Source organism: Parambassis ranga, chromosome 21, assembly GCF_900634625.1.
Source record: "Parambassis ranga chromosome 21, fParRan2.1, whole genome shotgun sequence".
NCBI lineage: Eukaryota > Metazoa > Chordata > Actinopteri > Ambassidae > Parambassis > Parambassis ranga.
The window spans coordinates 13,166,425-13,194,149 of NC_041041.1; the positions used below are offsets into that span (position 1 = coordinate 13,166,425).

The window sequence follows — 27,725 nt, forward strand, 5'->3', positions numbered from 1 at the left end:
TTTATTTCTGCCTTCAAAGATTAGGTTGATCTGAAGGATGCTCGCAGGAATGCTGAAGCAGTATCAGGCTCTCCCTCTGTGTTTGGCATGTAATGTAAAAACTGTGCGACAGATGAGCAGAAACCAGTGATTCCATGGGAGTCAAGCAACTGGGTCAAAAACATGGAGCCTCCATGGGGACGCATGAAATTGTCAGCATCTTGTGGTAATCAAACAGTATTACAGCTGTCCATAGAACAGGTTCTGATAATAAGGATGATGCCTCTTCTTAAAGACGCAGTCGTAGATTAAAAATGACTGTAGATGTACTTAGCAGCTGTTGTGGTCTGTTGGTTTATTTCCCCCTCTCAGACAGAAGCAAGACCTTATTAGTTGTTGCTGTGGTCAAAAATAGCATCTGAACAGGAGTGCTTTGTTGAACAGCTCCTGGAGATTGATGATTGATTACTACACAATTACTGCTGAAAGCAGCAGGGCCCCTCCTCCTAATCACTGCTTTCGTCGCTAAAAGGAGATTATCGCATAGGAGAAGCTTGTTAGAGCCACTTCCTCCCTGAAAATCAATAAAAATTACTCAACAGATTGCAAGCATACATCAGAAATGTCTTGGCTGTTGAATCTCAAGGCTGGCTCTATGCATTTACACACAGGTACTGTACATTATTCTGTGTGTGTGTGTGTCTCCTGTGGTAGTGGATCTGACCCCCTATGAGATATTGGCCTCCAACCATGTCTAATTAAAGCTGCTTTTCAATGCTGGAGCTCTGGAACTTAAGGTCCCCTCAACAATTAAGAAGCAGGATTTCTGCTTTGGTCTCCAGCGAGGAGAAAAGGCACATCCAGAGGGTTGATTACCCCCCCCCCCCCTCCCTCCCCCCTCTGACTCTCCCTCTAACCATTATTGGATTCACTTAGTTGATGGAACCCCATATATAGAGCAGGGAGAGACAAGCAGACCAGCATACAATCAAGCACACCACCAAAGACACTTGAATAAATACAGCACAGAAAATATACAGCATTGTATTTGGAGTCGAGGCACGTAAGTGTTAAGAGCTTCTTGTCATGATGGTCTAATGGAAACAGGTTAGAGAGACAATCACATCAACAAAACGTAAGAGGTTTAATTCCTCCTGTCGTGTCCTTGGAACTTCCCCTGCATCCAGCCTTTGAAAAGTCAGCTTTTGTTTAGATAACAGCAAAGTGATAAAAAAGTGTATTTTCCAGCCACAGTTTTTATAGTGCTATTTTAAAGAGGCCATATTTATCAATTATACATATATATTTTACCAACTAAAGTGATCCATGATACAAAGTATGTATCATGAAGGTATGCATCTCAAGTTCTGTTCTCTTTTATCCTTTAATGCACCTTAATATGTCATGTATAGTGCGTTACACATACATAATGACTGACACTGTCCAAAAGCCAAATTATTGAGCACATGTCACTGCATACACAGCAGCCATGCTGTCAAGTTTCTGCCCTCTTGGGTGTTTAGGCCCCTAGACCCAAATAATACTCCAAAAAATATTAAAAAAACAAAGTGAGTGAGGAAATTAAACAAGGAGCAATAAGACCACGACTGAAAGCCTGTGCTTAAATAAGCCAGTGCTTTAAATAGTTAACAGCTATTGCCGCCTTCATGGTGAACAGAAAGCCACAGATAGCCCGAGATAAGGCTTCCATTAGAGATATTATTTTAAAGCATCTCACCCCTTAATGGACTCCCCTGGCCCGGCTACAAACCCCCACTATCTTATCCACATACAGGGCCTCTACAGGTGTGAGGCTGACTGAAACCACAGGGGCCCTGCTGAGAGCGTTGTGAGGCACTGACGTGTTGTCAGCTCCATCACAACAACTGTTAGCATCTCTGCAGTGGCTACTTCAGAGAGGCTGACACAATATTTATTAAAAAGCTCAGAGAGAGGGGAGTGAAAATATTCATTTAAAAATGTAGCTTCACATTTTTATGCCACCCAGTCGTCTGTAAAACGTCTGATATGTTTTTGGGAAAAGGGTAGAAATAAAGGGCTGATGTCTGAACTCGGGTTAATGTCTCAGTGTTCAGAGCAGCCTTGGTGTTTTGTATTATTGTGTCATCCTCACATATCAATATCAAAATTGCCAGGTAAAGACTTTTTCCTCCAGAATAAATATGGCTTTGGTTAATTTTATGTATGTTTCTGACATCCTATTCACTAAAAACCAATTAATTGATCCAAAACATCAATGTGAGATTGCCTGCTCTCTATCTCTATTGATCCATTTTGTGTGTCCTGATGAGGTACGAGGTCAGGACAGGCCTTCTTTACTTTATTGTACATAGAACACTGAGTTTACTCCATCAGCTGACAATGGTGTGTGCCTTTACACATGTTATGACAAAAGAGAAAGCTAACATCCATTACCATGTCATTCTTATGGCATCCTATTGCACAGGTTTGTCCTCCGTCCACATGGAAGAGTAGCTGCCATGTACCACATTTTAAAAGGCTTCCACACTGAAAGCTTATTAATCATATGTTTTTGTTGTTAGTCTCCACATTTCCATCAGTCGCTGGGCAGTGACATTAATAAAATTCTATGTTCAGTAGAAGATTTATTTTTTCTACAAAAAGGCAAAATGTACAAACAGGTAACATCACTTTGCAACCAGCACAATGAAACAGTACATTCCTATTGTAACACCATGCACTTTAAGATAATGAAAAACAATAAACGTGTGTGTGTGTGTGTGCGTAATATCAAAGAGGTCACTGGATTTTAATCTGAATGCCAAGCATGCACTTGGCATGGATTCAGTATCCAAGCAGCATCAATAGCATTTACCTCCCCCTCATGTTAGGTCCTGTAGGTAGTCTGAGAATTGGGTTTGATGAACCTGATGATTTCTAAAAGACACTCAAATTTAAAACGCAAAGTAAGAACTTGTTTCTATCATTCAACGTCCTTTTAACTGAGGAGCGTTCAAGTTTTACAGCATCTTAAAAAAATAACTGCTTCTGTATGTACAACAGAAACTGTACTAAAAACATGACGAGAACATTATGTACAATAACCTCTGTTGTCTGAACCCAGCTAACAGCTGTCACATGGATGACTGATTGATTGAGAGTTTACTTACAGGAACTATTAAGTGGATCAATGATGCATATAATGTTGATTAGTTAATATCAATGTGTTTTAACAGATATGAAACCATTCTTTGTAACAATGTAGTGATTCAGTCTTTCAAATGAACCAAACACAAAACAAACGTCCTAAAGGCACACAGAACTATTCCGCTCCATCACATCATCATTTCTCAAGATTGTTCCAGTGAAAAGAATCGGAAATCTGGAGTGAAGTATGATGAGATTAAAAAGGAAAAACCTTTTTTTTTGTCTCTTCAATCTTCCATCTTGGAACACTGTACACTGAGATTCTTTTCACATGACAACCAAAACCACCGTCATTACCAAGAAATCTTAGACCTGGAAAACCGCTATATGCTTTCTGCACCATCGAGCTTAAGTCAATTTCAGTTTGCTTCAGGATTTGATGATAAGTTCTGCAGCTATCCGATATGTCAATATTGATAATTGATTTTAGCTGATTGGCAATTCCCATACCAATATATAGATCCTTTGTGTGTGTGTGTGTGTGTGTGTGTGTGTGTGTAGGACACAAAGCACACAAACACATTGCTTGATGATAATGCTCATTTTAAAGCCGTCATTTGACTGATGATGTGCCGATATCCAGAGATGATATTTCAAGATTCTTTAACAAGCAAACAATGTGAAAATGATCTTACTGTAGAAATAATATATATTATAATAACATCATGATATTTGATGTTTGTTTGGACCTAAGTACTTTTTTTCTGCCTACATTTGTGTCTGCATTCTGGTCAGCATCTGTGAGAAAGGGCTTCTATTTCCCCCTGGAAGCTTGTTTGGAATGCTGTTAGCCAAATTTTAGTTTGAGCATAACTTAAACAAATGCAGGGAAAGGTGATATAGCTGATGCTACCGTTAAAGTATGTGGGCTTGTTACAGAAGTAGAAACACTGTTTTGTGTTAAACAGAACTAAACTTTTTTCCCGAGCATTTGAAAAGTTGTGTCTAAATCTCAGATGCCAGTCAACTGTTGCCACGGGTAACGCCTGTCAAGTAGCTTGAAGCCAGGAAATTAAAAAACGCACATTATTTGTAGAGCTGTTGCGATTTTTCTGCACAACTTAAGTGATTTTATCAGTCTGGCCTTAATATAAATGGGAAATAACCGATATGAAGAGAGGAAGAGCAGCAAAGCAGCTGCCTTCTTCTAAGATTGTGCCTACGGTAGGCGTGCCAATGCACCTTCTTCACAGGATATTATAGCTGCTCATCTGTTTGTTTGTCCAGCTAAGCAGCAGTCTGAGCAGCACAGTGGTTGTGCACACAGCAGGTGTCCGACACAGTGCGATTGCTTTGATATCTCCATGAACAGGCCCTACACATCGTTCTCCCAGCTTGGACATGACAAAGTCCCCAAAGCGACAGCTCGTTGTGTTGTTGGGTTGGCAGGTGCAGCTTCTCGGCTGTAAGAGGAGACGCCTCCATAATGGAAGATAAGCCACTGCCGCCTGCATTTCATGGCCAGGCTGTTACAGGAACAGGCATATGATGTGTGAGTGTGTGCAGTGAGAGCCACCTGGTGAGGGAGTGGAGAGCCAGGACTGGTTATGAGGAGAGAACTGGGGAGGGGTGGAGCAGCAGGGTGAAGTGATCAGACACTCAGGGTCATGTTGCGCAGCAGCCATTGCTGAGAGCGGCTGCCGTTGCAGTCTCTCAGGGTGGGCACCATCTTGTCCTCCTCAGACGGCATGTCCAAGCACTGGTTGCTGTTTACATGCAGCAGAGTGAGTCGCTGGAAAGAGAAAGATGAACACATAGACAATTAACATACACATTAACCATACACACACCCTGCGTTGAGACATTTGATCTTGTCCGAGGAAGGTTGAATCATGTATGGCTCAGATGAAAACACAGAAACACTTCTACTGATTTCCAACTTTTCACAAACCTAACGATCATACCTGTTCTCCAGTAAATTAGTGTGAGTCTGAGCTTGTTACATTCATTAACCGTAGAAGAGGAAAAACAACAGGAACATCCAGACAACAGATGTTCCAGGCAAGAAAAGTCAAGCTGCGTGCTGTGAGAATTCAGCCTCCTCTTGTTGGAGAAGCTTCTCATTGCCACTTTAGAGGGAGGATTTTCACAGAAAAATGAACTCTAACATTTTTCAGAATTTTCACTTCACATTATTTAGGTTTAGAAATGGGCTTTATCTCCTCTGCCCCCACGCTATTCTCAAGAGACAAAAGAGAGCAAGTGTTGATGAATCAAATCATAGAAGGTGATGGGTTAAATAGAGGGTGAAACAACATATATTCAGTGGTAAACCAAAACAGAAGGTAGGTGTTTGCTAAAACAATGACCTCTTAAAAAGACGACAGACCTACAGGACACAGGTAATTTCCCATCATAAGAGCAGAAAGAGGTCATAAACAAAACACTGAACCTACAACTTGTACAAAAGATTGTAACATTGGCAGTATCAAGATAGGACAGTGGGTCAGAGCAGTCCAACATGTTTGAGTCTCCTCCAGCTCCTCAGGAACAAAATCTGATCTAGCTGCTTATCAGTCATCACAGATATCACCACCGATGGCAGAATATGAGAAAAACCGGTCAAAGCTTGCCCATTTGAAGGTGCAGCAATGAGAATAACACCCTTATTCAATGGCCCTTTAAACAGAGAAGAAGTATGAGGAAAATAAAGTGTATATTATGCCAAATGGGGATGTTACATTCCACCACAGAAATGTTCCATAGCTGTGAATCCTGTAACTCTGAAAATACAGGCAATATAATAAAGCTTAAAAACAAACAAACAATCTATTAAAAATGAACCCTCATTTCATTTTATTTAAAATAAAGATGACTGAGTTCCATTTAGCTGCTTGGGTCTCTGTGTTCTGGTATCCCACACACCATCACACCGTGTCACTGTCAGGGCATGCTGAGACACTTGCATAGAACAGGGCCTTCGTTAATGTAATTACTGTATTTCTCTCCTGTCAGTCCAGCCTGTGTGCTGCTCTGTCATCTAAAGCAGGAGAGCCAAGAGAACTGGACTGGAAAAACACACACACACACACCTGTTGTGATGAGCTGGACTCGAGCAGCACAGGAGAGGATCTGTGGCTATCTGCCACAAAAACACTGCAGATAACACCCCCCACCAACAACTGTAAGACAGCGCTCAATGGCCCTGATTAACCATTTATGTTCATTCCCTCAGAAGTAACGTGCTTCCGCAATTTTGTCGCACTTCAGTTGCTTTTCTTGTCGTAATAATCACATGCGATGAGTGGCGTTAAAGTGGGTGTGCACGGAGAAGCAGAGAGGGAACAACAGTGCAACGTTAGGTGTCACCAGGACACCAAAGGGTCTTCATTTACGACAGAAATCTGAGGAAACCTCAGTTTCACAGCAATAGCCGGGGAGTCAGTGCAAAGATAAAATAAAACACAACTACAGTCTGCACATAGCATAAAATCATGTGCTGTGTTTTTGTATCCTGCAGCTCAGACATAATTCTTCATTAAAACAAGATTGTGCTTTGACTGTTGACAGAGGATATTCAGACTAATGAGCTCACAGAGACACTCAGGCCATGTTTGATCTTAAGCTATAAAACACAAGGGCCACATATTCTCTGCCTGGATACAAAGAAGTACACATACACACACACACCTTTTCTTGAAGTACACATTGCAGACCGCCCTGCAGGGCACATTTGTTCAAACAGAATAAGAACAAAGAGAGCAGGTGGCATACGACCTTACACACCTGCCAAAAAGAACAATAAGGGTGCTCTGCACAAGAGACATTTTACTTTTCTTGGTTTGAACAGAAGCTACAACTGCTGGCAGACTTTTTCCCACATGGATGAGAAGAAGAATTAATCATGATCAAAATTCTTCTCTTAACCAAAACAATCAACTAATTCCTTATTGATTAATGGACTCTCATAGATCGTATCTATAAATAATAAGGCTGGCTGAGGCATCATTGAGAATACTTGAAGCATTTCTCTTTACTTCATTCAAAGATTCAGACCTCCTCTAATGTCAGAAGAGAAGTGAAATGTTGGAGGGTAAAGAAAAAGTACCACATTTAATGAAATTACTAGAAATGTGGAGGTTCTGTCCTTTGCTCATAATTATTTCATGCCTGCTTTGGGGCAGAGAAAACTCCCATCTCAGCCTCCCAGCAACCCAAGCAGTGTCTCCGGAGCAAGTCACTGAGTGTGTGCACAGCTGAGACCGGCTAATTAAATGAGGATGGCTTCTAACCATAAACCTCAGTTGAAAAAATAATATCCTCTTTGTCACCAGGCAAAAGTGCTGGACCTGCTGAATGGCACCGGAGTTCCTGTTTGATACCATCTTGTGCTGACTGTGGAGGGAGAGCTACAGGGATGAGACGCTTTTTTTTTTTTTTTTGGAACACACAAAAGTAGCAGATCCCTTTTATCTCAAGGCAGAGTCAGCAACAGTCTCATTTGCTTTAATAGTGCCCCGGCTCTTGTGTGTGTGTGCGCTCTGTTCCTGTGCTGGCTACGACAGGAGGACCTCTGAGCAGAAACAGCAAATCAGGCCATCTAACAGCAGGTCACTTTACTGCCGAAACTCTGACACACACCAGCAATCCTGGGAGCTCCTTACCCAATTTACCAAGCATGGACACAAAAACTGTGGCCTGCTACGGTGAAATTGCTCTTTAGCGTTTTGAGAGATACAGCAGTACGAGACTCGTGAGGGAGAACAGGATGGAGTACAGGAGAAAATCACAGATGGACACATAGACAGGGGAACAAACAGAAATATTGAGCAGAACATTCCTCACAAAAGTATGTAAATAAGCAGGCCGAGTGGTGAAAAGCACTATAATTGGGATTCATTGGTTTAGGTGCACAGTGTACACAGCTGCTTTAAGCCAATAAGAGAGTGGCCTCAGAGGCCAGGGCCATGAAAGGTAGGTTCACAATAAAGGATCACTTCAAAAGGACTTGTAAACAATGGCAAGCCCATTTCAATCAGCCCTGCATGTAGATAATCAGCTAAAAATAACCCGTCCTCCATCTCAGGCATCATCCACTGAGCACGGCAGTCCAGGGGACAGCCAGTGAATTTTCACATCAAAATAAAATATTTATGTTGGAAAATAAATGTCAAATGAGATCTAATTTAGCATGAAGACCGGCTAAAGGTCTTAGAGATGGCATCTTATACACAGAAGCATCCTGATGGGACATCTGTCATTGCTTAACATGCCTCTGCCCCTGTTTTGTCCTGAAAGGTCACCGGTAAAAGGTACTTAATGCTTCCTAAACAAATTTGCATGCACATTCTGAACTCCTGAAAGATCAACAGCAATATATCTATTCCCTCTGACAACAACAAAACGATAAATAATATGTCTGAGACAACAATCAGCTGTAAAAGCCAAAACTAATATCTACTTAAGTGCTCACAATACTCAACTACACCTCTACAGGGCAGCTAAAACTCTACTCTAAAACTAATTTGTGCTAATCTGCTCACCTCAGGCCCCCCACAGCCCCCTGAGCAGACGTGACTTTAAAGAAAATAATCCGTGGGGCTGTAGTAGAGGTGTCTAGCCACCTCTAGACGGGTGTAGTTGTGGAGGATCCATGCCTGTAGGGGACTGTTGTTACAGTACTCCACAGTGGGGCCGTAGGTGCCGTCCTCCAGACGGCTGATGGTCAGACATGATTGGGTGATGATGTGGAGGAAGGTGTGCTTCTGCAGCAAGCCAGGAGGGAAAAGGGACAGATGGTTGTGAAGGTAAGTCACAGAGTCATTAAGGGACAGTCTGTTCATTGAAAACTTTTCCTTTTTTTCCCCGACTTCGTTAATAAGAACGTCTGTTGTTTAATTAAGGCATTCCAAACCTGGACCTAATAGATGACCTCTAAATAAAAACTGATAATTACAAGCGTTGCAATAAAATATTATTAATGCATTGTGTTTGTGAAACAACAAGGATAATTGGATTTATAATGTGTATGTCTGTGGTTTTGGTAATGGGCCATGGTTATGTATTAAATTAATCAACGCATACCACAGTCAAAAACTAGCATGAATTAAATGTGGAATAAATCTAAAGGGGACCAACCAATCTGTGCTCTTATTTGACTGGTTGATGCTATCCTCATGTCATAGTTAATCAAGAGTTTCCTATCAATCCAATACAGCTTGAGTATAAAGACGTTTCTCTGTAAACATGATCCCCACTAAAATGCTGTTTTTGGAGGGCCATCTTGTAAGGACAGTTACTTCTGCCTGGTACCAAGGAGTAGTGTTTGGAGACCCAACCATCACTGAAACCTGTTTTATGCCATACAGCCAATTAAAAGAAGTATATATACTCAAACAGGCTAACTGCCTTGTCAATCATTTGCATACATACAGTGTGAACAACATAGATCCATATGACTTGGCAGAAATGAACCCACTGCTCTACCGCAACTCACACACACTTTATTCAAAAGGTTTAATATACAGCAGCTCTGTTTTACAGTGGCTGAATGCAAAAATGATTCTCAAGCTGCAGCAAACTTGCCAAAGCAAAATCAATGCAATGCCAAGTCATGTGGATCTCTGTTGTTTATCGTACTTAGTTTTTCCAAATCCTGTTGCTTGACATTCAGTGTCTCCTGGTAAAGTCCCATCTCCATCTCTGCTCCATCATATAAGTGCTTTAACTTTTTTTTTTAGTAAAGCAAGCCAAAAAAACAGCAAACAGACATCCACTGTAGCAGGAACAGAGAACACATTCCTCATAGTATGGCGCTCATGGCCCATCATCCAGACTCATTGGAGCTTGTACTACTCCAACACGAAACATACACATTTAGAGCAAAGTAGAAGCTGTGTAGGAGGACAATTCTGTGTGGAACAATTTCAATCACTACAATGTCTGTAACTGCAGTTTGCAGGTGTGATTGACTGTGGACAGGGCACAGTAAACACAGCTTATTTCTGGCTGAAAAAGCACAGTGGGTGGAACAGAGGGAGGGCCAATGATGTTGTTTGTAAATGAACCCAGAGGACATATAGAATATGGAAAAATGTGTGAGTGCTGATCAGATAAAATGTAAATGGTACTGTAGTCACCCAGGATTTGGTCCCTTTTTGTCACACCTGGGCTAAAAATAACCTCGGCCACTGACAGCGGTAAAACCCCATTGCTGTTTACAACAGAGACCAGTCCTCTTCGTTTATGAATTATTCACATTTTTTTCATTTTAAGAATGCACCCAGAGAACAAAGTGTAATGAAAGGATTCCTCCCTGGGTTAGTTCAGAGCTTGATGGAAAGGCCTCTGGGCTTCTCTACCATGTCCTATCAACATGTCAGCAGCAGGATAACTCAATCACTCATAGACAGCACTGGATTTTTTACAGACTCCTTGTGCTTTAAAATCTATAAATTGTTAATATAAAGATGCTTTTCAGTTGTATAATCCATAATGTATTTGGAGTTCTGAGGAAAAAAGGCTGGAAAAATATTCTCCTGTATCCTGTTTTCAGCCTGTGACAACGGTTTCTTCGTACAAGTGATATGGCTTCCATAGGCAGGAATGAGAAGTGATCGCTGGTGTTAAATAATCAGTTCTTTGTATTTTTTCCTTCAGTTTTCATAATTGTTGTTTTAGAGTGCAACAAATAAAATAATTGGGCAGACTTATGTATATATTGCACACATTAAGTTTTTACCTGACTTTTTTTGCACCATCGATCTAAGTCAGACTTCAGGATTAGAAAGGAAGTACTTAAACGATTCATTTTTTTATTACAGTTTCACTTATGTACCATTCCCTGTTCCCATTCACTTTGCTGCTGTAGCACTGCACATGTCCCCACTGTGGGATCAATAAAGGATTAGCTTATCTCATCTATTGTTTTGTTAGCTTTATTTTTAGGTCTTCTGGTCTTGGTCACAGACGTTCCTGTTACTTTTATAGGCTGGAAATTGTGTTCAATGTTTGTCCTTGTAGAAATTATTTGGTCACTGTCACATATACAGCAACATAAAGCAGAGCATGAGGCACATTTATCAGTTGTTGAGGAAAGGATAACTAGATCAAAACAGCACAATCACAATCCACCCTGGGTCTTCTAGGAAAAAGTCTTCACATCACGATCTACTACACTAATAAAACACCATATGGGACAGACAGGATGCAAACTACAGGTAATATTTAGGACTTGTTTAGCTTACCTCAAAATCATATTCCCACTTTCCAACATACTAAATAAAATGAGAGAAGATGAGAGGAGAGACAGAGCTGCTGGGTGGAAATAATGACTCAGAGTCTGTGCTGCTCAAAAAACCAACATACAGCACCATCTGGTGGCAGAAAACAGGTACTTCAAATCCTCACTGTGTACCAACATTCCAACCAGATTTTTTCTTATGCCTGCCTACTGGACAACAGGCTCATTGTGGATTATTTGGTTAATGCAGGGGATTGCACAGATCCTACCTCAGCGTCGTACTCGAACATCTGATTGCCCTTCATGTGATGACACTTGAGCATGACGACGGGTCCATTGAGGCGGGAGACATCCAGACAGAGGTCGTCTGTTCTGATTTCTTTATCCGCCGTGTATGAGAAGACCTATGAAAAAAATCAGCAACAAGCCATCATCCACAGTGTAGTTTTTTTTGATGAGTTGTAACAAATATAATATTATATATATAATATAAGCCTTCATCTTTGTCATTTGCATTGTGAACCTAATTATTTATGTGCAGTATAAGGCACTTTTGAGCGCTTCCATTCAATTTTTCCTTTTTAACACTGCAGATTCAGAGCTTACATGACCAGTCAGGACAAATCATTATATCCTAATTAGAATAGAAACACTGATAATGCCTTTCTCCTCACCTGGTTCCCACCCATGCCATGACAGTTAAAAAAGCCGACCTTCTCATTCTCCTTTCTTCCCATGTTGTCCACACACTGGTTGGTCTCAACATTTCTGATCTACAAAAAGAATGTACAAGCCTTTAAAGTCACATATTAAATCTACTGGTATATTGTTTAAAGAAAAAAGAAAACCTAATATGGTTCTAATCATAGAATATCATAGAGCTGTGATCAAAAACTGTGAATGCCCACAGTGACAGAATATTTTAGCGACAAAGACATATATATATATAGTGTAGCAGACCTTATGTGACTAAGAAATGTTATTCCATTATCTTCACATTTAAAGCTGAAATAAATCCATGACCTGAGTAACCCCTCTGTCTCAGCCCCTATATACTGACTATACTGACTTACGGTCAACCCAGCTTTTTAATGAACTCATACATTCAGGTATATGTTGCCTAAGCTACAACTATGCTTATCGTGCAGGAATAAAATGGCATTCATAATTAAGTGATATAACACCTAACAGTTCCAGCTGTTAAAGAAAGGCTGACGGTGTGTTATAGAGGATGAGACGTCTGATTTAGAGGAAGATGGAAGGAAAGGTGCTGCAGTGGCTAAAAAGAAGAAGAGCGAGAGAAAAGGAGAAGCAGCTTTTACTGCAGTACAGCACAGATGAAAAAAATCCTCTCATCCTCAGCTGTATGAATGTTGGAGGATTACAGTCTCATTTCACCAGGAGTTCTTCGACTGACATTACTTTAAATGGCCCCTGTCTATCGCTCAGACACACACTCCGTGTCAGCGCTGACTTTACCCCATGCTGCTGCTGTCGACACAGCGCCGTGGGCATCAATAGTAAAATTCAGGTCATTTAAATAAAAGCTTTATTCTGAGTGAGCGAAAACGTACTAATAAAAGGACCTTCACCTTCCATTGAATGAGTGAATTCTCGCGTCTTAAGTGCAAATAATTGGCTCCTATAATCTCCTTTCTACAAAAAAATGGCCTCCACTTTTCTTTTTTTAAATTACCTATATGATGTTTTAACAAAAGTTACTAATTTACATCAAATTTCAGTCTTTTTATTCACTAACTAGGACATAGAACTGGGCTGTGAGACTGTGTAGAATGTACACATGAGCGTAATCTCACCGAGCCAGCATGCATGTTGTATCTGTGTACACATGTGAGAGGGATCAATATCGACCGCTGACCGTTCTCGTGTTTGTTTATCACTCACGTTCAATGCAAACAGCTGGGGATCATTGTTTTTTTTTATCTTGTTTTGTCAAGCCTTTGCAGGAAATTTATCGCACAGCAATATTGTCTTTCAGAAAACACAGCATACTATCACACTGCTGCATTATGGAAAAGTGCTCGTACTTCACCGAGTGAGAAGTATCTTCTAGGGATCTGGGAGTCTGGGTAGATGTTCTCTAGATACCAGGAGAAGGGTTTGCACTTCAAGGCCTCGCGGAGCGCTCTGCGAGAGGAGACGTCTCCGTAGTCCACCCGCATGACGCCTGCAGAAGCAATGTCAAAACAACATCAGCATCTCTTCCCTTCTGTTCTGAAAATAGAAGCACACTGCTGTTTCTTTGCACCACCAAGACTAAACACCAGAGGGACCCTTCATAAAAAACACCATATTTCTCATACATTTCTCCCTCAGGGATGCACCAATGCAACAGTTGTGGAACAGTGTGTGTGCCATGATGCCAACTGCCTCTGTATCAGCCTAGATGAACAGAAAACTGAGGAAGGATTAGACAGAGACTGGGCGCAGACAACTTACAAACACATTAGGCAGATGGTTTCTCCCTAGAGTGCCTCTCGAGGACTCATAGCTCGCATGAGATAGATCCAGGGTGGTAATTTATTATGAAAGAGCATGATTGCAATGAGGGGAAAATAGAGCACAATTTTCAAAACCAGCCAACATGCAGGGACCTACAGCACTGTACTCTATGTGTACATCCATCAAACCTGAGGAAGACAATGTAAAACAGCAGAGCCTGTAATACCTATAATGCTTTACACTGGAGAATAGAAATTTCCCGTCGGCAGATAAAAGCAGGGAACCCAAGGCCACTTTTCTCCCCCTGGCTCTATGCCCCCTCTCTGTGTCTGTAGGGTCTGAGCGTCACATGCTGCAGATGATGAATAACCTCTTTGATCTTGAAATGGCCGGTGCAGAGGAGGGACAAGGAGGGGAGATACACTTTTAATAGGATCACTAGATGCCACTCCCAAATCCAGCCTGAGCAACATACCGTGTTCCTGTGTGCCAAATAAGTGAGGTCTGGCAGCAGCACAGCTCAGATCATTCTCCCTAATGTCCTGGAGGAACAGACAGTCATTGCAGGGCCACAGTACGCAGAAAAACTCATCCATCACAAGCCTGGCTCTGTCTGCACACCTGCCCGTGGAGAATCCTGCTCGGCTGAGTATAGGAGAAGGTCACAATTTGTGCAGTAAGATCGGCAGATTACGGATGATCCTTTATAGGTTGGCTGGCATCTAAAACACTTAACCAGAGATTTCCAGGAAACTGCTGTCTGCTAAAGGGTAATCACATTACTAAGTCGACAGATGGAGGGGTTCTCATCTCTCAATCTGCACAGTCTCATTGTTCTAGTTTGTCCGTATGTGTTTGAGCTCTGTTGGAGAGGAAAACAATTTCTACACCCAAGTTCAGGAGTGTGTGTCAGAAAATAGGAACTAACTAATCCCACTTGGAGGAAGACAAAGATTAGAATTAAAAAGAAATGTAAATTCTTAAATGAGTGAGGAAAAAAGTGCAATAAAAGAATAAAACTGAGCAGGCCAGTCCGTCTTTTTCACGCTAATTTGCCAACTTTAATATCAGAGAGCACTTAAGTAGCAGAGGGGATGGATAATGAGGATGGTTCTTATCTGCTTTTGAACAGTGCTGCACACTGAATCCAACATTCATTAAATTCCTGCCATTTTAATAGTCTTTAATAGTCACAACAGCAGAAACATGCACTGACAGTGTCATTGCTCCCCTACCTGGAGTATGATGTAAAAGAAGTCTTTGAATTCGTCCATCCAGACTTCAGCCAAGCGCCTGTGTTCTTGTTGATGACTTGGCCCGTTCCACCAGGGAAGCTGTATGGGTGGCTTTCCGGAAAACATGGCCCACATGCGAACATGTCACAATTTCCAAGGAGCCGCCACACTGCCAGATCTGTAGATACGCAGAGACCATGTGGATTTATAATGTATGTGGAAGCAGTTTCCTTGTTTTGATGTTCCTCACTTCTCAATGCTCAGGTGACATGGAAAATGTCCCCAGCATGGAATAATGGTCTTTAAAAGCAACTGATGTATGAATTCTGTACCTAAAGTTGTGAAATTTTGTCAAGCTGGTGCTGCATTTTAGCTCAAACAGGACTTTTTTTCTTAAAAGTTTTTGCTTTTGAAATTTGAGGTGACATGTTCCAAGCTGAAACTATGTTGTGGTCTGTGATGTATATTGTATGAAATCAGCGATTTCCCACATCTCACATCATCCTCATGACAAAGTTTAATTTGTCTAATGTTTTGTTTTGAACATTCTCCAAAATAAGTTTTATAACCATTTAGACTTTTGATATGCTCTGTATTTTAGGTGAATTAGCAAATGGTAGCATGCTAATATACAAAACTAAGAGCATGAAGTTATGGCAAAGTAGGATTTGTCTTTTAGGAACAGAAGCATTTAGCTCAAAGTGAATCAATCAAACAGTTTTATAACATGTAGGAACTAATATTTCACATTCAAACTGGTTATTGGGGTGTATTACTGAGAGAGAAGTAATAATATCATAAAATATATCAGCACCAGATAAATTATCATTGTACAATTAAAGCTGTCAGATCCAGCTGAACCACAGAACTGACATCAGTCTAAACTCATTAAAAACACTTCATTTCCATGATTCTCCATTTTGTATCTTCATCTTGATTATGCCTCTCATGTCCTAGGAGCTAAATTTAGTGATAAATGACAGATGTAAGCATGTTGGAGCAAATGTAAGCATTTACCCACCAACTGACTAAAGACAGTATGATAACATCCCTCCTGTTGACTGTCACTCACTCTAAAAGACATTTCCAGGTTCTCTCCACCCCAGATATCCATCCCAGGATCGTAGCTTCCAATTTCTTCAAAATAGGTTTTGTGTATAGAGAATAATCCTCCTGCCATGGTGGGAGTCCTGCACAATACAACACAAAAACAAATCAAGAGAAAAAAGGAACCCTTTTGCAGAATTTTACTCACAGGAACATTGAGGTTATAATAAAAGGACAATTTGTTCAACAACAAAAAAAAATTAAGCCTTAGAGGGGTAATTACTTTTTATCTTTTAATTTAGTCTATGTTGCGAGTCGGCTCTGAAATAAGGCTGTTGTTTGTTGCTGGCTGTGATTTGCATACAGATGGCTTATTGTGCCTAGTTTCATGAGGCAAAAACACAATTGTAAGCAGAGTTTCTATTTTTCTATTTTAAGACACTTACTCTTTAAAAGAGAAACATCATTATGCCATTTAGGCAGCAGCTTTCACACAGAAGAAAATTATCTATTTCTAGCTGCAGATAAAAACGTCACTTTTCACAAAAGAAGTTCTTTTTTAATCATCTAATCATTTATGGTTTTTTCTGTAGCCTGCTGTCAAAAAGCAACAGATTCTGCATGAACACACCATTTACTATTTCTGCATGTAATTTGACCGCTTTCATTTCTAAATAAATAGACAACAAGGTCGGACACACAGCTTCCTCCTTGTACCTGACAGGAAGTGTCCTGTCCCCTTTGCGCCGATCCATCTCCCGCTGGGGAACAGGGTACCAACGGAAATTCAGTTTCCAGTTGAATCCACCGTAAGTCATATCTGAGCCGGCCATGTATTCAAACGTCTCATCACTGATGACATCAATGATTGGGCAAACCACAGCTGTCCTGAAAGACACGATGTGGAAGACTTCAGGGACAAGATTAAACTTGGATAAAAGCTTTAAAAAAAGATTTAAAAAAAATGGATAAACATGTGTTTTACTACTGTAGGTTTTAACACTCCATCCATGATTTTGTCCTATTAACTGCAACTATGAGAGACTGAAAATGCCCTTGTGTAATTGTCATATTTCAGTTTGTTAATTCATAATAAATTAGTTTCTTCCTCTTCATTTATTAAAATGAACAGGTGCTTTGGAGCAATTCTGATCATGTAACAACTGAAAAAGACCATAAAGAGACAAAAAAGACAGAAGACAAATACTTTATAATGGGGATGGCAACTGACATGAGGCCTGAAAAAGAATCTGTCTTTTATAAACCACAGCAAAGGTCAGAATCCACCACTTATTCTACCTTCTGGCAACTTTTATTAGAACTAAACATCATTGATGATTAAAAGTCAGTTTCTGTCCATCATCATAATATGACAGTATCATGTTACTGAACAAAGACTGTAGCTCCATCTACTGTAGCTCATTCAAGTCAATTAATAGCCAAGTATGCATTTTAATCAAGCTGCGATGCTAAAACTTTTGACCCTGATGTATTTAACTTCATGAAACATGTTTTATTATTATCTGTGAGTGCCATATTGACCACAATATTAATACATATATGGCTATTGGGCAAAATGTTAATATGGCAAACCTGGTTTCAGCCCCCACTTTGAATTCAGCAAAGCTTCCTGTATCATCAGTGACACAAATGGCTTTCTGCACCATCTCATCAGTCTCTGACAGGACTTAAAGGCATCAATACGTGTGCGGCAGCATTCAGTGAAAGTGTAATGCTCCATAACACAAAATTCAGAGTCATATGATACCAATTTCATCCTGGGGGAAAATGAATGTGTCTGACCTCAGACAGGATATAGATCACATGAGGGTCATTACCAATCCATCCATTCTTTCATATGTATCTCTCTCTGTGTCTGCATGCACACACAATTTGTGCATCTTTCAGGCAGGTTAAGGCTTGATAAACAACTTTATCACAATTTGTGTAATAATTGTATGGATGCTGAGAAACAGTGAGTGAGCTCCAGTAGCTGAAGCTCACTGCTCCTGTGTGTTGACGGCAAGCAGAAGCAGGATGATTATCATCTCCTATCAGCAGCAGAGTCAGGCAGCGTATCATAACTGATAGTTTGCTGTCCCATCAATATTCAGATAGAGAGTTTTGGCTCAAGTGCCTGGTGATGCAACTTAGGTGAAATGTGATAACAGCAGTATTAATAAAAAATCTTTAGGGACTCAACGGGAAGATTAAACTGGCTGACAATGAGAAGTGCACTGCTCATAAAAGAACAGAACATATTCATTATTTGCTATCAGTGCCGTCAATATTCTATTCAAAATACTCTGTGTGGCTCTTACCTGTCTTCTTTGATGCGAGCCAGCAGGGGCTCCAGCCAGCCAACAGTACACTCGCAGTGAGCATCCAGAAAAGTGATGACCTGAGCCGTGGTGGCAGCGGCCCCCCTCAGCCTGGCTCTGATCAGACCGGAACGGCGCTCCATCCTCAGGATCTTCACTGGCACCTCCAGAGTCCGCACGTAGTTCTCCAGCTTCTCCTTCAGGAAGTCTGAAAGCAAACAATCCAACATCAACTGAGCTAATAATTTATCAATATACAAAATAATCAATGTATAATCAAAATTAATCTGACTGCACTCGTCAAAAAAAAATGCCCGTTCTCTCTTCTTTAGCAGCCTCAGGCCTTACTCAACAAAAACTTCTGCTATTATAGTAAAGCTATGCTATGTTTTTTTTATTGCTACAAAGTCATTTTCAGAAATTTTGTGTCCCACCTTGATCTCACCAGCTTCCTGCAGTTTCCTATTTATTACATTGTAAGGGTACTGTATGCCTTATTTAAACCTGTGAGTCTGTCACATATCAGACACTGTACATGTTGTGATCTGCTTATTAGTGCAGACTACCCACCCCGCTCACTGGCATCATCGACCAGCACAATCTCCACCAGCAAGTGTCTGGGAGAGCGGGTGATGACACTGGAACAGTCCCGCAGCAGGGTGCTCCAAGCCTCATTGTGAAACACAATGACAATGCTGGTGCTGGGCAGGTCATCTGGGTACACTTTGGTCTTACAGCTAAAAGAGGGGGGAGAGGAAAACAGGAAATCAGTGACACAGACACGAACAGATGACAGTAGCTTTAGATTTGTGCACTGAATATCACACAAAGTATCAGTGTTAGACCACCACCCTTTAAAGTCATATAAATTTGTGACACATCTCACTTCTGCACACAAATTGTCCTTTTCCAAATGATATGACCAGAATATTTTAAAGGACCGCAGAGGTAAATGAAAGTGGCAAGTGAAACATTTTTTTTTTCCTATTATTATTAGTCATCTCTAACCAAACGTGAAACTGGGTGGAGAGCTGGAGTGAAAATTAATACTGAAAAGAGGAAATGTCTTGTTTCATAATGACAATGGATATATAGTCTCCTAACAGCGGCCTCACTAACGCTAAATAAGACAAACTGTCACTGAATGTAAAAGCCTTTCTTCTGCAATTGCCTTAATCGCTTCTGTTGAGGTTTCTTTAAGAAGAAATACGATAACAGAGAGAGAGAAAATATATCACATAAACTTTCAAATGAGGAAGAACAATAAGCATGAGCTTTTCAAATTCTATGTAATCCCTAATCCCATTTTGGTCATAAATCTACAATTACCAATAATCTAAAAAATTAAAAATAAGAGACCATGTGATGCAAAGTTTTGTTTAAAACAATTAAATACAAAAATACCACCTAAACCTAAACATAACTGCATATACCCAATCTAAAATTGTTTGTCTTCAAAATATGGCTCATTATTTTGTGTGAAAAGGATCCAGAGTGTCCTGTTGCTATCGCTACTTGCCTGACAGTGCACTGTCATAGCAGATTTGACTGCTGACCAATATCGCCAAAGAAAATAGAAAAAAAAAATAAAAACCAGTGCTGACAGCTTTGTCGTGTGTCCTTGGCTTGATATGATGTCTGTCAAAGCCAAAGGGCTGAGAATGTGGCAAACGTGGAATGGCACTGTGGTAGTTGATGCTGTTGAATAAAGAATAAGCTATATTATAGTGGAGGAGGTGGATGGCAGTGCAGTGTGTATGGCAGGAGGAGGGGGTAGAGGGAGGTGACGGAGGGTGAAAAAAAAAAGCCACCGGAGCAGACAGCATTTCTAGTTCAGTCTATTCAATGTGACAGCACTGACTGACACAACTAGGCCAGGAGGGCTGCCTTCAAGACAAAATGTTATTGCCCTTCAGAACCAGCGACTGGCAATTTTGCATGGTTGTGGATAATATTCACCGCAGTGCTCGTGAAATTTTGCAAGGCTAAGCTGTGTTCTGCAATAAAGTTGCTGTATTATTTATACTGAGAGAATGATGGTGCCATAGTGGACAGAAAAACCAAGTTTAGAATCAGCTGAATGATCAGTCTGTAATGCAACTCTTTTATTGTATCACACTCAAAAACAACATTTATATCCTCATATTTTTTCATACTGCAGAAAATCTGGAGTAGCACAAAAGAAGCAAAGAAAGCAGATGCAGGAAAAGATGATCACATTGACTGTTTCTCATGTAACATATAGAGACTTTGGTATCCACTACTAAAAGAGCCGTGGAGAGCTCAGCAGGAATATTCAAACAAACTGTCTGCACATAACAGCAGTTGTAAACTAATGTGCTCATGTTTCAAATAAATTGGATCTTGGGTTTTTATTAAGTGCTCAAGTAGATCTTGAAAAAGACAGTAAACAAAGTCCAACTCGTTCAAATGTATAATGTACACAACTTTGAGAGGTCTCTGCATTGAAACGGTGCCTATAATTAGACAAGTCTAACACCAATAACATGTCAAAGAATGTTTGAAAAAAGTTGCTAAATTTAGTGCCTAGCTTGACTATTTGCAAGCCTTCCTCCACAAGAGAAAGACTCACCTTGCTGACCCTTTTTATCACAAACTAGCCAACCATGTACAGGCTGCACACATCAAAGAGTGAAAATCATGACGAAAGTAAGAAGCAAAAAGCCGAATGTATCAGCTGAAATGTCAGTTTTTTGATAAAGAAACCTCAGTGCTCTGAAACGTGGGATGGATATCAAAAGACACCATAGTTTGCAGGTGGCACAGGTGCAGGGTGAGCACCGTGTTTCACTGGCCTGTTGGAGAATGTGTGTGTAAGTGTGTGTGTGTGTGTCTGTGTACATATTCAATTCTGCAGGTGTCAAAGGTTTACTGCAGAAGTGTGATTCGCAGTATTCATCTGAAAGAAGCTTACGCACCCGTCCAATCTCACGTCTGGCAGACTTCTGTTGAGCGCAATCATGTCACTGGCCATCAGATTGAACTGGTTAATCTTGAAGAGCTCCTTCATTTTCTCCTGGTCGTCCTTGGGGATGTTAACCGGCTTGCCCATCTCGCCCGGACCTTCGTGGCTCCGAGATATCACCGCTGTAACAGACAGAGACAAGAGAAAAAGGAGATCTGTTGAGATATCTTTCACGCGGATGAGGTAAAAACAACAATCACAGCGTGCATACTATGATTTATGGTGCATTTATTGATGAGAAAAATAACACAAAACATTAAAAACAAGGCAGCAAGGCACACTTGTTCTATTTCAGTCCACTTAGTGAAGAGTAATTTTCTAAAAAGCCAAAGCATAAAATATAATTTTCCAGATCAGTGTGCATGTACCAATCTGGCTTTACTGTATGTGTTATAAAAGCAATTTGTGCAGTGGCAGTTTGTATAAAGAGTGCGCACAGATGACCATTACAATGACACTGCACATACTGAAAATGAGATGGCAAACAAAAACTAGCACTAAAATCTGGGAAATCAGTGTATGTGGAACCTTTGACGGGGCAGGGAAGGCACTCTGCTTAAGCTCTCTCCTGGTTGCTGTGGCTTAAAGCTGCCTTAGTATTAAGCACTGTACAGCCTGGCTGCTATATTTAATATATTAGGGGTGGGGGCTGAATACAGAGATTTGGGAGAATAGATGATAGATGAAAACACTATTCTTTTTTTATATACTCCTGTTGTCCAACGCCTATAGCATTGCTGCTGCACAAAGCCACCTCCCTGCAGCAAAGGTAAATAAATAACATCAAGTGGATTTATGGCTCTCTCTCTGTGTTTCTCCCTCTCTAATAATCTCTTAGAACAGAGGCAGTGATTTACATAAAAGGGGGACGAACTGTCCACATTAGCCTCGCAGCCTCCTGTTAAGAGGATTCCCTGCGACCCTTTGTGGAGACGGGCTGGTGTCGACCGGATTGTTAACCTCAGCTGATCCTGCTCTTTTTTTTTCTTTTTCTTTTTTTGTAGTGCTGCTGACACTCTCCATTTAGACACCGGCTTACAACTGATGGACACAGCCTGAGAGCTGAGCTGGATGATTGGGGCAGAGTGTCCATCAAAACACAATCGCAGGGTGCTACAGCCATGCTCACATCCATCACTCTCCACGTATGGATAAACAGGTCAGGATACATGCACAATGTCAAGCAAAGCATCGATATGATAAAAAAAGTTTGGCTTTCTGGAGAAATTGTTGTGAAATTGCCAGCTGCAGCATTGGTGCTGAGCAGAACTGCTTCATAGATGGATGATGGAAAACAGACTAAAATACTTTATGTGTCAAGCTTTATCTGCTATCCCCCTCTTTTTTAAATGTTTGTTTTAGCCAGTTTTCCATCTTATTTATGCTTTATGTGAAGGACTGGTCTTGTTGCTAAGGGGTATAAAGAGTTATGATGAGGGGGGCAAAAGATAGCATAAACTGTAATCTGTTGATCTTAAAATCTTTAATGTAGAGGGAAGTTGAGGTGTAATTCAGCATTCATCTAAAACCATTTAAGCCATATTTACCTGGCAAACACTGCCATTTACAAACTTCAAAGTCAGCTTTGTCTGCAACCCCAAAATGAGTCCCCATCAGTAAAGCATAGGATCTACCGTATGTTAATGAGCGTGCTCACATGACAGAAACATATGCCTGAATATATGTTTGCAGAAGTTGTTGGAGCTGACGCTAAACATCTGTAAGAACCTCTATATTTAGATCTCACCTGAAAGCCCTGCCGTTTTCTTACTTAGGCTGACTGTCACATCGGTTAAGACCCTACAGACTCAAACTAAATGAATAACAGTACATGAAACGTGTGATACAGTGAGAAGCAGTAATATTAAGCAAAGGTCTGGTAAACAGCGCAGACAATCTGAATCGTGTGTGTGTGTGTGTGTGTGTGTGTGTGGTGTGTGTGTGTGTGCCCACCTGCAATTAAAGGTTTCCATGGTAATGCTAACTGCTTGGCTACTTCAAGGTGGGTTATTTCATATGGAAGATGACAGAACCAGCTGTCATGTGAGGCCAATCCTCTTTTCCTCCTACTATGAGTTCAGCGTTTGCTAAATGAGAACATATTTGGCAAATATATTGCACACCAACTTGTTTCACATAAAGTCAAAAACCACCTTATGTAGGGATATGAAATCCTTCAAAACAACACTTCAAAATGTGAAACCCAGCTACTGACCTTCTCTGTTGTTTGTCAACATATCACAAATAAAGAATAGAATTCAAGAGTTTAAATCGAGGCAACTGAACTCAAGCATAATTTTGGTAGAAGACGATCCTTGCGTCCAGTTGCCTCTGACCTGGGGTCTGACTATGACCATGAGACATCCACAGATATAAGAATAGAATTGTGCTTGCAGCATATCAAAAGTGCAAAGCTTGACCTTAGTGTTCCAAGTATATCTGTGATACCATGTGATTAGCACATACACTAATTAATTATGACTGTGTGATGCACACTCTCACAACCTTTTACAGTCATGCACAGAAAGACACAATAAAATAAGGTTTTTGCTTAGACCAGGAGCCTGACAGATGGCAGCCTTAAATATTCATCTGGGAAGAAAACAGTGGCTCTACAAGTCCTCAGGCCAATCAGCCTGATTCCCTGGCCCTCAGCTGTATCCAGAGTAAACATACAGTGGAGAAAGGTTCCCCTCACATTCACAGGTATTGAGACTTCAGTATGACACAATCATACACAGAGGTATGAAACGAGGCTGGCCAACATAGAAACCTGTGCAGCACATCAGACAATGATCTGAGTTCTCAGATATGTTTCAGGCTGGCTTGATAGCACACAGTGTTTCAGAGATACCTACAGATTTGCTCCAAAGGCTTTAACTCCTACTGCCTACATTCAGAAGTTGACAATATTAAATGCATGCATGTACTATAAAGAATGCGAGGGTGCTACTATCTGATACTGGACTGTTTGCAAGTTCAAACATGACCACTAAACTGCATACAGATTTTGTGTTGAGTTCTTCATCTCGTGCCTTCCTTGCCGCCCTCCCAGCTATTTTCAATGCTCATTTACCACTTTACAGAAAAGGTCTGTGCAGCAGTGCACAGTTGGAGGCTCCTTCCAGCCTCCTCCATACATTACCTCCTCTTCTCCTCTCTGCTGCTCCGCTCTGCTTCCTGCCTTGATCTGACACAGCCGGCATTACATTATAGATCAGAGAAGCTCCTCATGAAAACATAACCATAGTGGACCAGGAACACACCAAGTTCTACAACACTGCACTCACACCTAAACTCACATTAATCTGACCACTACATACTGCCATTGTATATATAAGTGACCTTTTGTTTTAAGAATAGGTCTTTGAGTACACAGACAATGTTCTGTTAGAGAATGTTTCCATACAATAATTCACATTAGAAAAATAGATAAAACTTTATTTTGCATTTGTTCTGTGATGTGACCAGTGAGATCTCCTAACTTCTTTAAATTCCCCCTTTCAATGCAGAGCTCAATGCAAATGGCAGCAGATTTTAATGATTAGGATACGATTAAACTAGATCCATCTGTTGCACAAATGGACAGAGATATCAGAACGAATTATTTCTCAGGAATAATCATGAAAAACAAGATCCACTATAATTGCTGCTTTCATGGTTCAGGTGGTAATTTCTGACAGAACAGGCAATCACTTACAGTATATATTTCTGTGCAGCTGATTCCATAAAAAGGGTTTTATTTGTCTAAGTAGTGCATCAGTCAGGCTGTACACAAATATTCATTATACCCATTACACTAAAGTAATGAAAGTGCTAAATACTGTGTAACATTTATGTGTTTAGGGGGGGAAATTTTTCCAATCATAACACAGCTTTTTACAACATCCTTTTTAAACAAGATGATCACACACCCTTGTTCAGATAGGGTGCTTCAATTTGCTCATCAGCTCACAACAATGCAGCTAGTTACAGCAAGCTTTATTTAAATAAAGATGTCATACTGCTATGGCTCAAAAAAGACCCCCTTTTGAGTAAATGCCTTGTAACATCCTTCCTTTATAGTCCATTAACAACAAAACTAACTTTACTTTAACATGACAAAATAACCTGGAAATGTTTGTTATGCTCAAGTTGGAAAGCACTGACGTAATCTAAGGTATTCATGCTCCCATCAGGAATTTAAGACTGACACTCTTTAAAACACTTAAAAGGTCATTATACACCCAGTGTAGGAGCCAATATAGGGTCCAGGTACTTAAAAATGTTTGTTGTATGAGTGGTGACAGTAACATATACGAGTCAAGCCATTGGTACCCTGCCTACTGCTAACTTCTGAGTGGCTTTGTTGGAGAAATAAGTTATGGCACTACACCCGGTAATTCCATGCTCCTGACTTGTAATTCATAAAAGGACTTTACTTAACAAGGTAACCCTGCAGACACCTTAAGTGTCCCTGCAGTGACCAGTGAAAATAATCTGAGAACACACTTCCTGAATTCGGCAAAACCTTCAGATTTGAAGCAAAGCTCTGGTGAGCAAAGTATCTCTGATATAAAATAAGAATTTTGTATGGTAATCAGCCCGAGTAGCTGGCAGCTCTGCCTCATTCTAACCTTAAAAGCAGATTAGTAAGCCTCTTAGAAACCTGCTTACTTGAGGGCAGCAGAGGAAACTCTGTGGAAGAGAAACTGTGCAACATGGATCTCAGATTCACATTTACTGTACACACAACCATACACACACCCTGTCTGTGTATCTCTCTCTCATTTGGCAATTAAAGAAAAAGATTCAAATCACATCTTGTTTTCAACATTAGCTTAACTTTTTTAGATTTTGTAATTTTTATGATTATGTCATAGCAGGTAAAATGATATTTTAAATTAACATGACCTGCAAAGCAGTAATCCAATAGAATATTTGAATAGAAACATCTAAAAAAATATCAGTTACCATTTCATAGAAAAGAAGAGGAAAACTCAGAGTGGGATGAATGAATCAGTGTGAGTTCATCGCCCCTCAAATCTAATCTGGGAATCAAAGGTGTGGCAACACTCTTGTGGACTCACCTCGGAGGGCAGGGAGCAGCGAGTGGTCCTTCCTGTCGTCACATTTGTTACACTCGCTGAAGTACAGCAGCAGGAACACATCCACCAGCACCCACACCAAAGAGGTGGTCAGCACCACCTTGCAGTAGACAAACCGTCGCATAACCTCTGTGTGATGTCAGCCAGGCAGCCAAACGGAGGAGGGCAGCAGCGAGTGCTCAGCTCAGGAGCGCCCAGGCTGCTGGTGAGGAAACAGAAGCGAGACCAAGCAGGTATGACCAGGAGGCATCGTCCTTCAGGAGAGGGAGGAAATAATGACTATTAAACACTATGATGACAACAGGAAAACAGCATCATTGCTTTAGCCTTGCTGATGTATGATGCATAGAATGATGGTTACTGTCTGAGAAATTGCATTTAAAGAAGAACAATTATAAGCAAAGGGAGACACTTGATTACTAGTTAAAATTGCAAGTTTTGGGTGTAAAGGGCCACAATTACAAAACAATAATTAACAAATTGATATTTAAACTGTAAACTGGGCAGAGAGCCATATCAGGATTGTGCAGAGTAAGTGTAACAAAAATATTTGCACATACATCAGATATTAAAAGCTTTTAAACATCCATTCAGTATCAGTTTAAATGATTAACACTATGTGGTTGATTAGGCTGATGTAGGTGATAAAGTTGCTTTTCATTCACTGTGAGGACAGGAGCAGAGCACAGAGACAGGCTTTTCATGTCATAGAAAAAATAAATGTTTCTAGGTAACAACAACTGCAATCACATCAGCTTGTGCTTGAAAAGAAGGCCGGGCAGCCGCCATTCAGACCAGATAAAAACCATTTCTTTTCTCTACTTCCAGCGTTATCACACCTGAACCATACTGTAACTCCTGACTTTGTCTACAAAGCTGAACTCTGACATAACAAACTGAGCATCCTCTTCACAAATGATGTTGACCAACTCTATAAAGTCTGATCACATTGAAATCAGCAGTCAGTGGCTTTATTTACATTCATTTAGTCAGAAGAAAGTGTCTGGACTGGATTGCTGTATAGCTGCAAGTGCTCTCTGCATACAGATAAAAACAGCTAATATATACTCCAATACTTATGAGAGATCAAATAACAGAATGAGCCAATGTATCAGACCTGATAATCTATCATTCAAGCTATAAAATACATTATTTACATATGCCAGTTTTCTTCTCTCCACTGTGCTCACCTAACTTCTCACACTGGAGTGATCACTGACCTTCCTCCATTTGAAA

The 27,725-nt window shown here is 40.5% G+C and overlaps 1 protein-coding gene across 1 annotated transcript; it reads right to left on the minus strand.

The window, feature by feature from the left end:
• Nucleotides 1-8,687: 8,687 nt before the first annotated feature.
• Nucleotides 8,688-26,613, minus strand: galnt13 (polypeptide N-acetylgalactosaminyltransferase 13). Its single transcript, XM_028393715.1, is given in 13 exon segments — nucleotides 8,688-8,870; nucleotides 11,620-11,754; nucleotides 12,025-12,123; nucleotides 13,399-13,551; nucleotides 15,061-15,110; nucleotides 15,113-15,157; nucleotides 15,160-15,226; nucleotides 16,121-16,238; nucleotides 16,813-16,983; nucleotides 18,417-18,624; nucleotides 18,987-19,153; nucleotides 21,356-21,524; nucleotides 26,472-26,613. Coding segments are annotated over 13 exon segments (1,707 nt in total).
• Nucleotides 26,614-27,725: the final 1,112 nt, after the last annotated feature.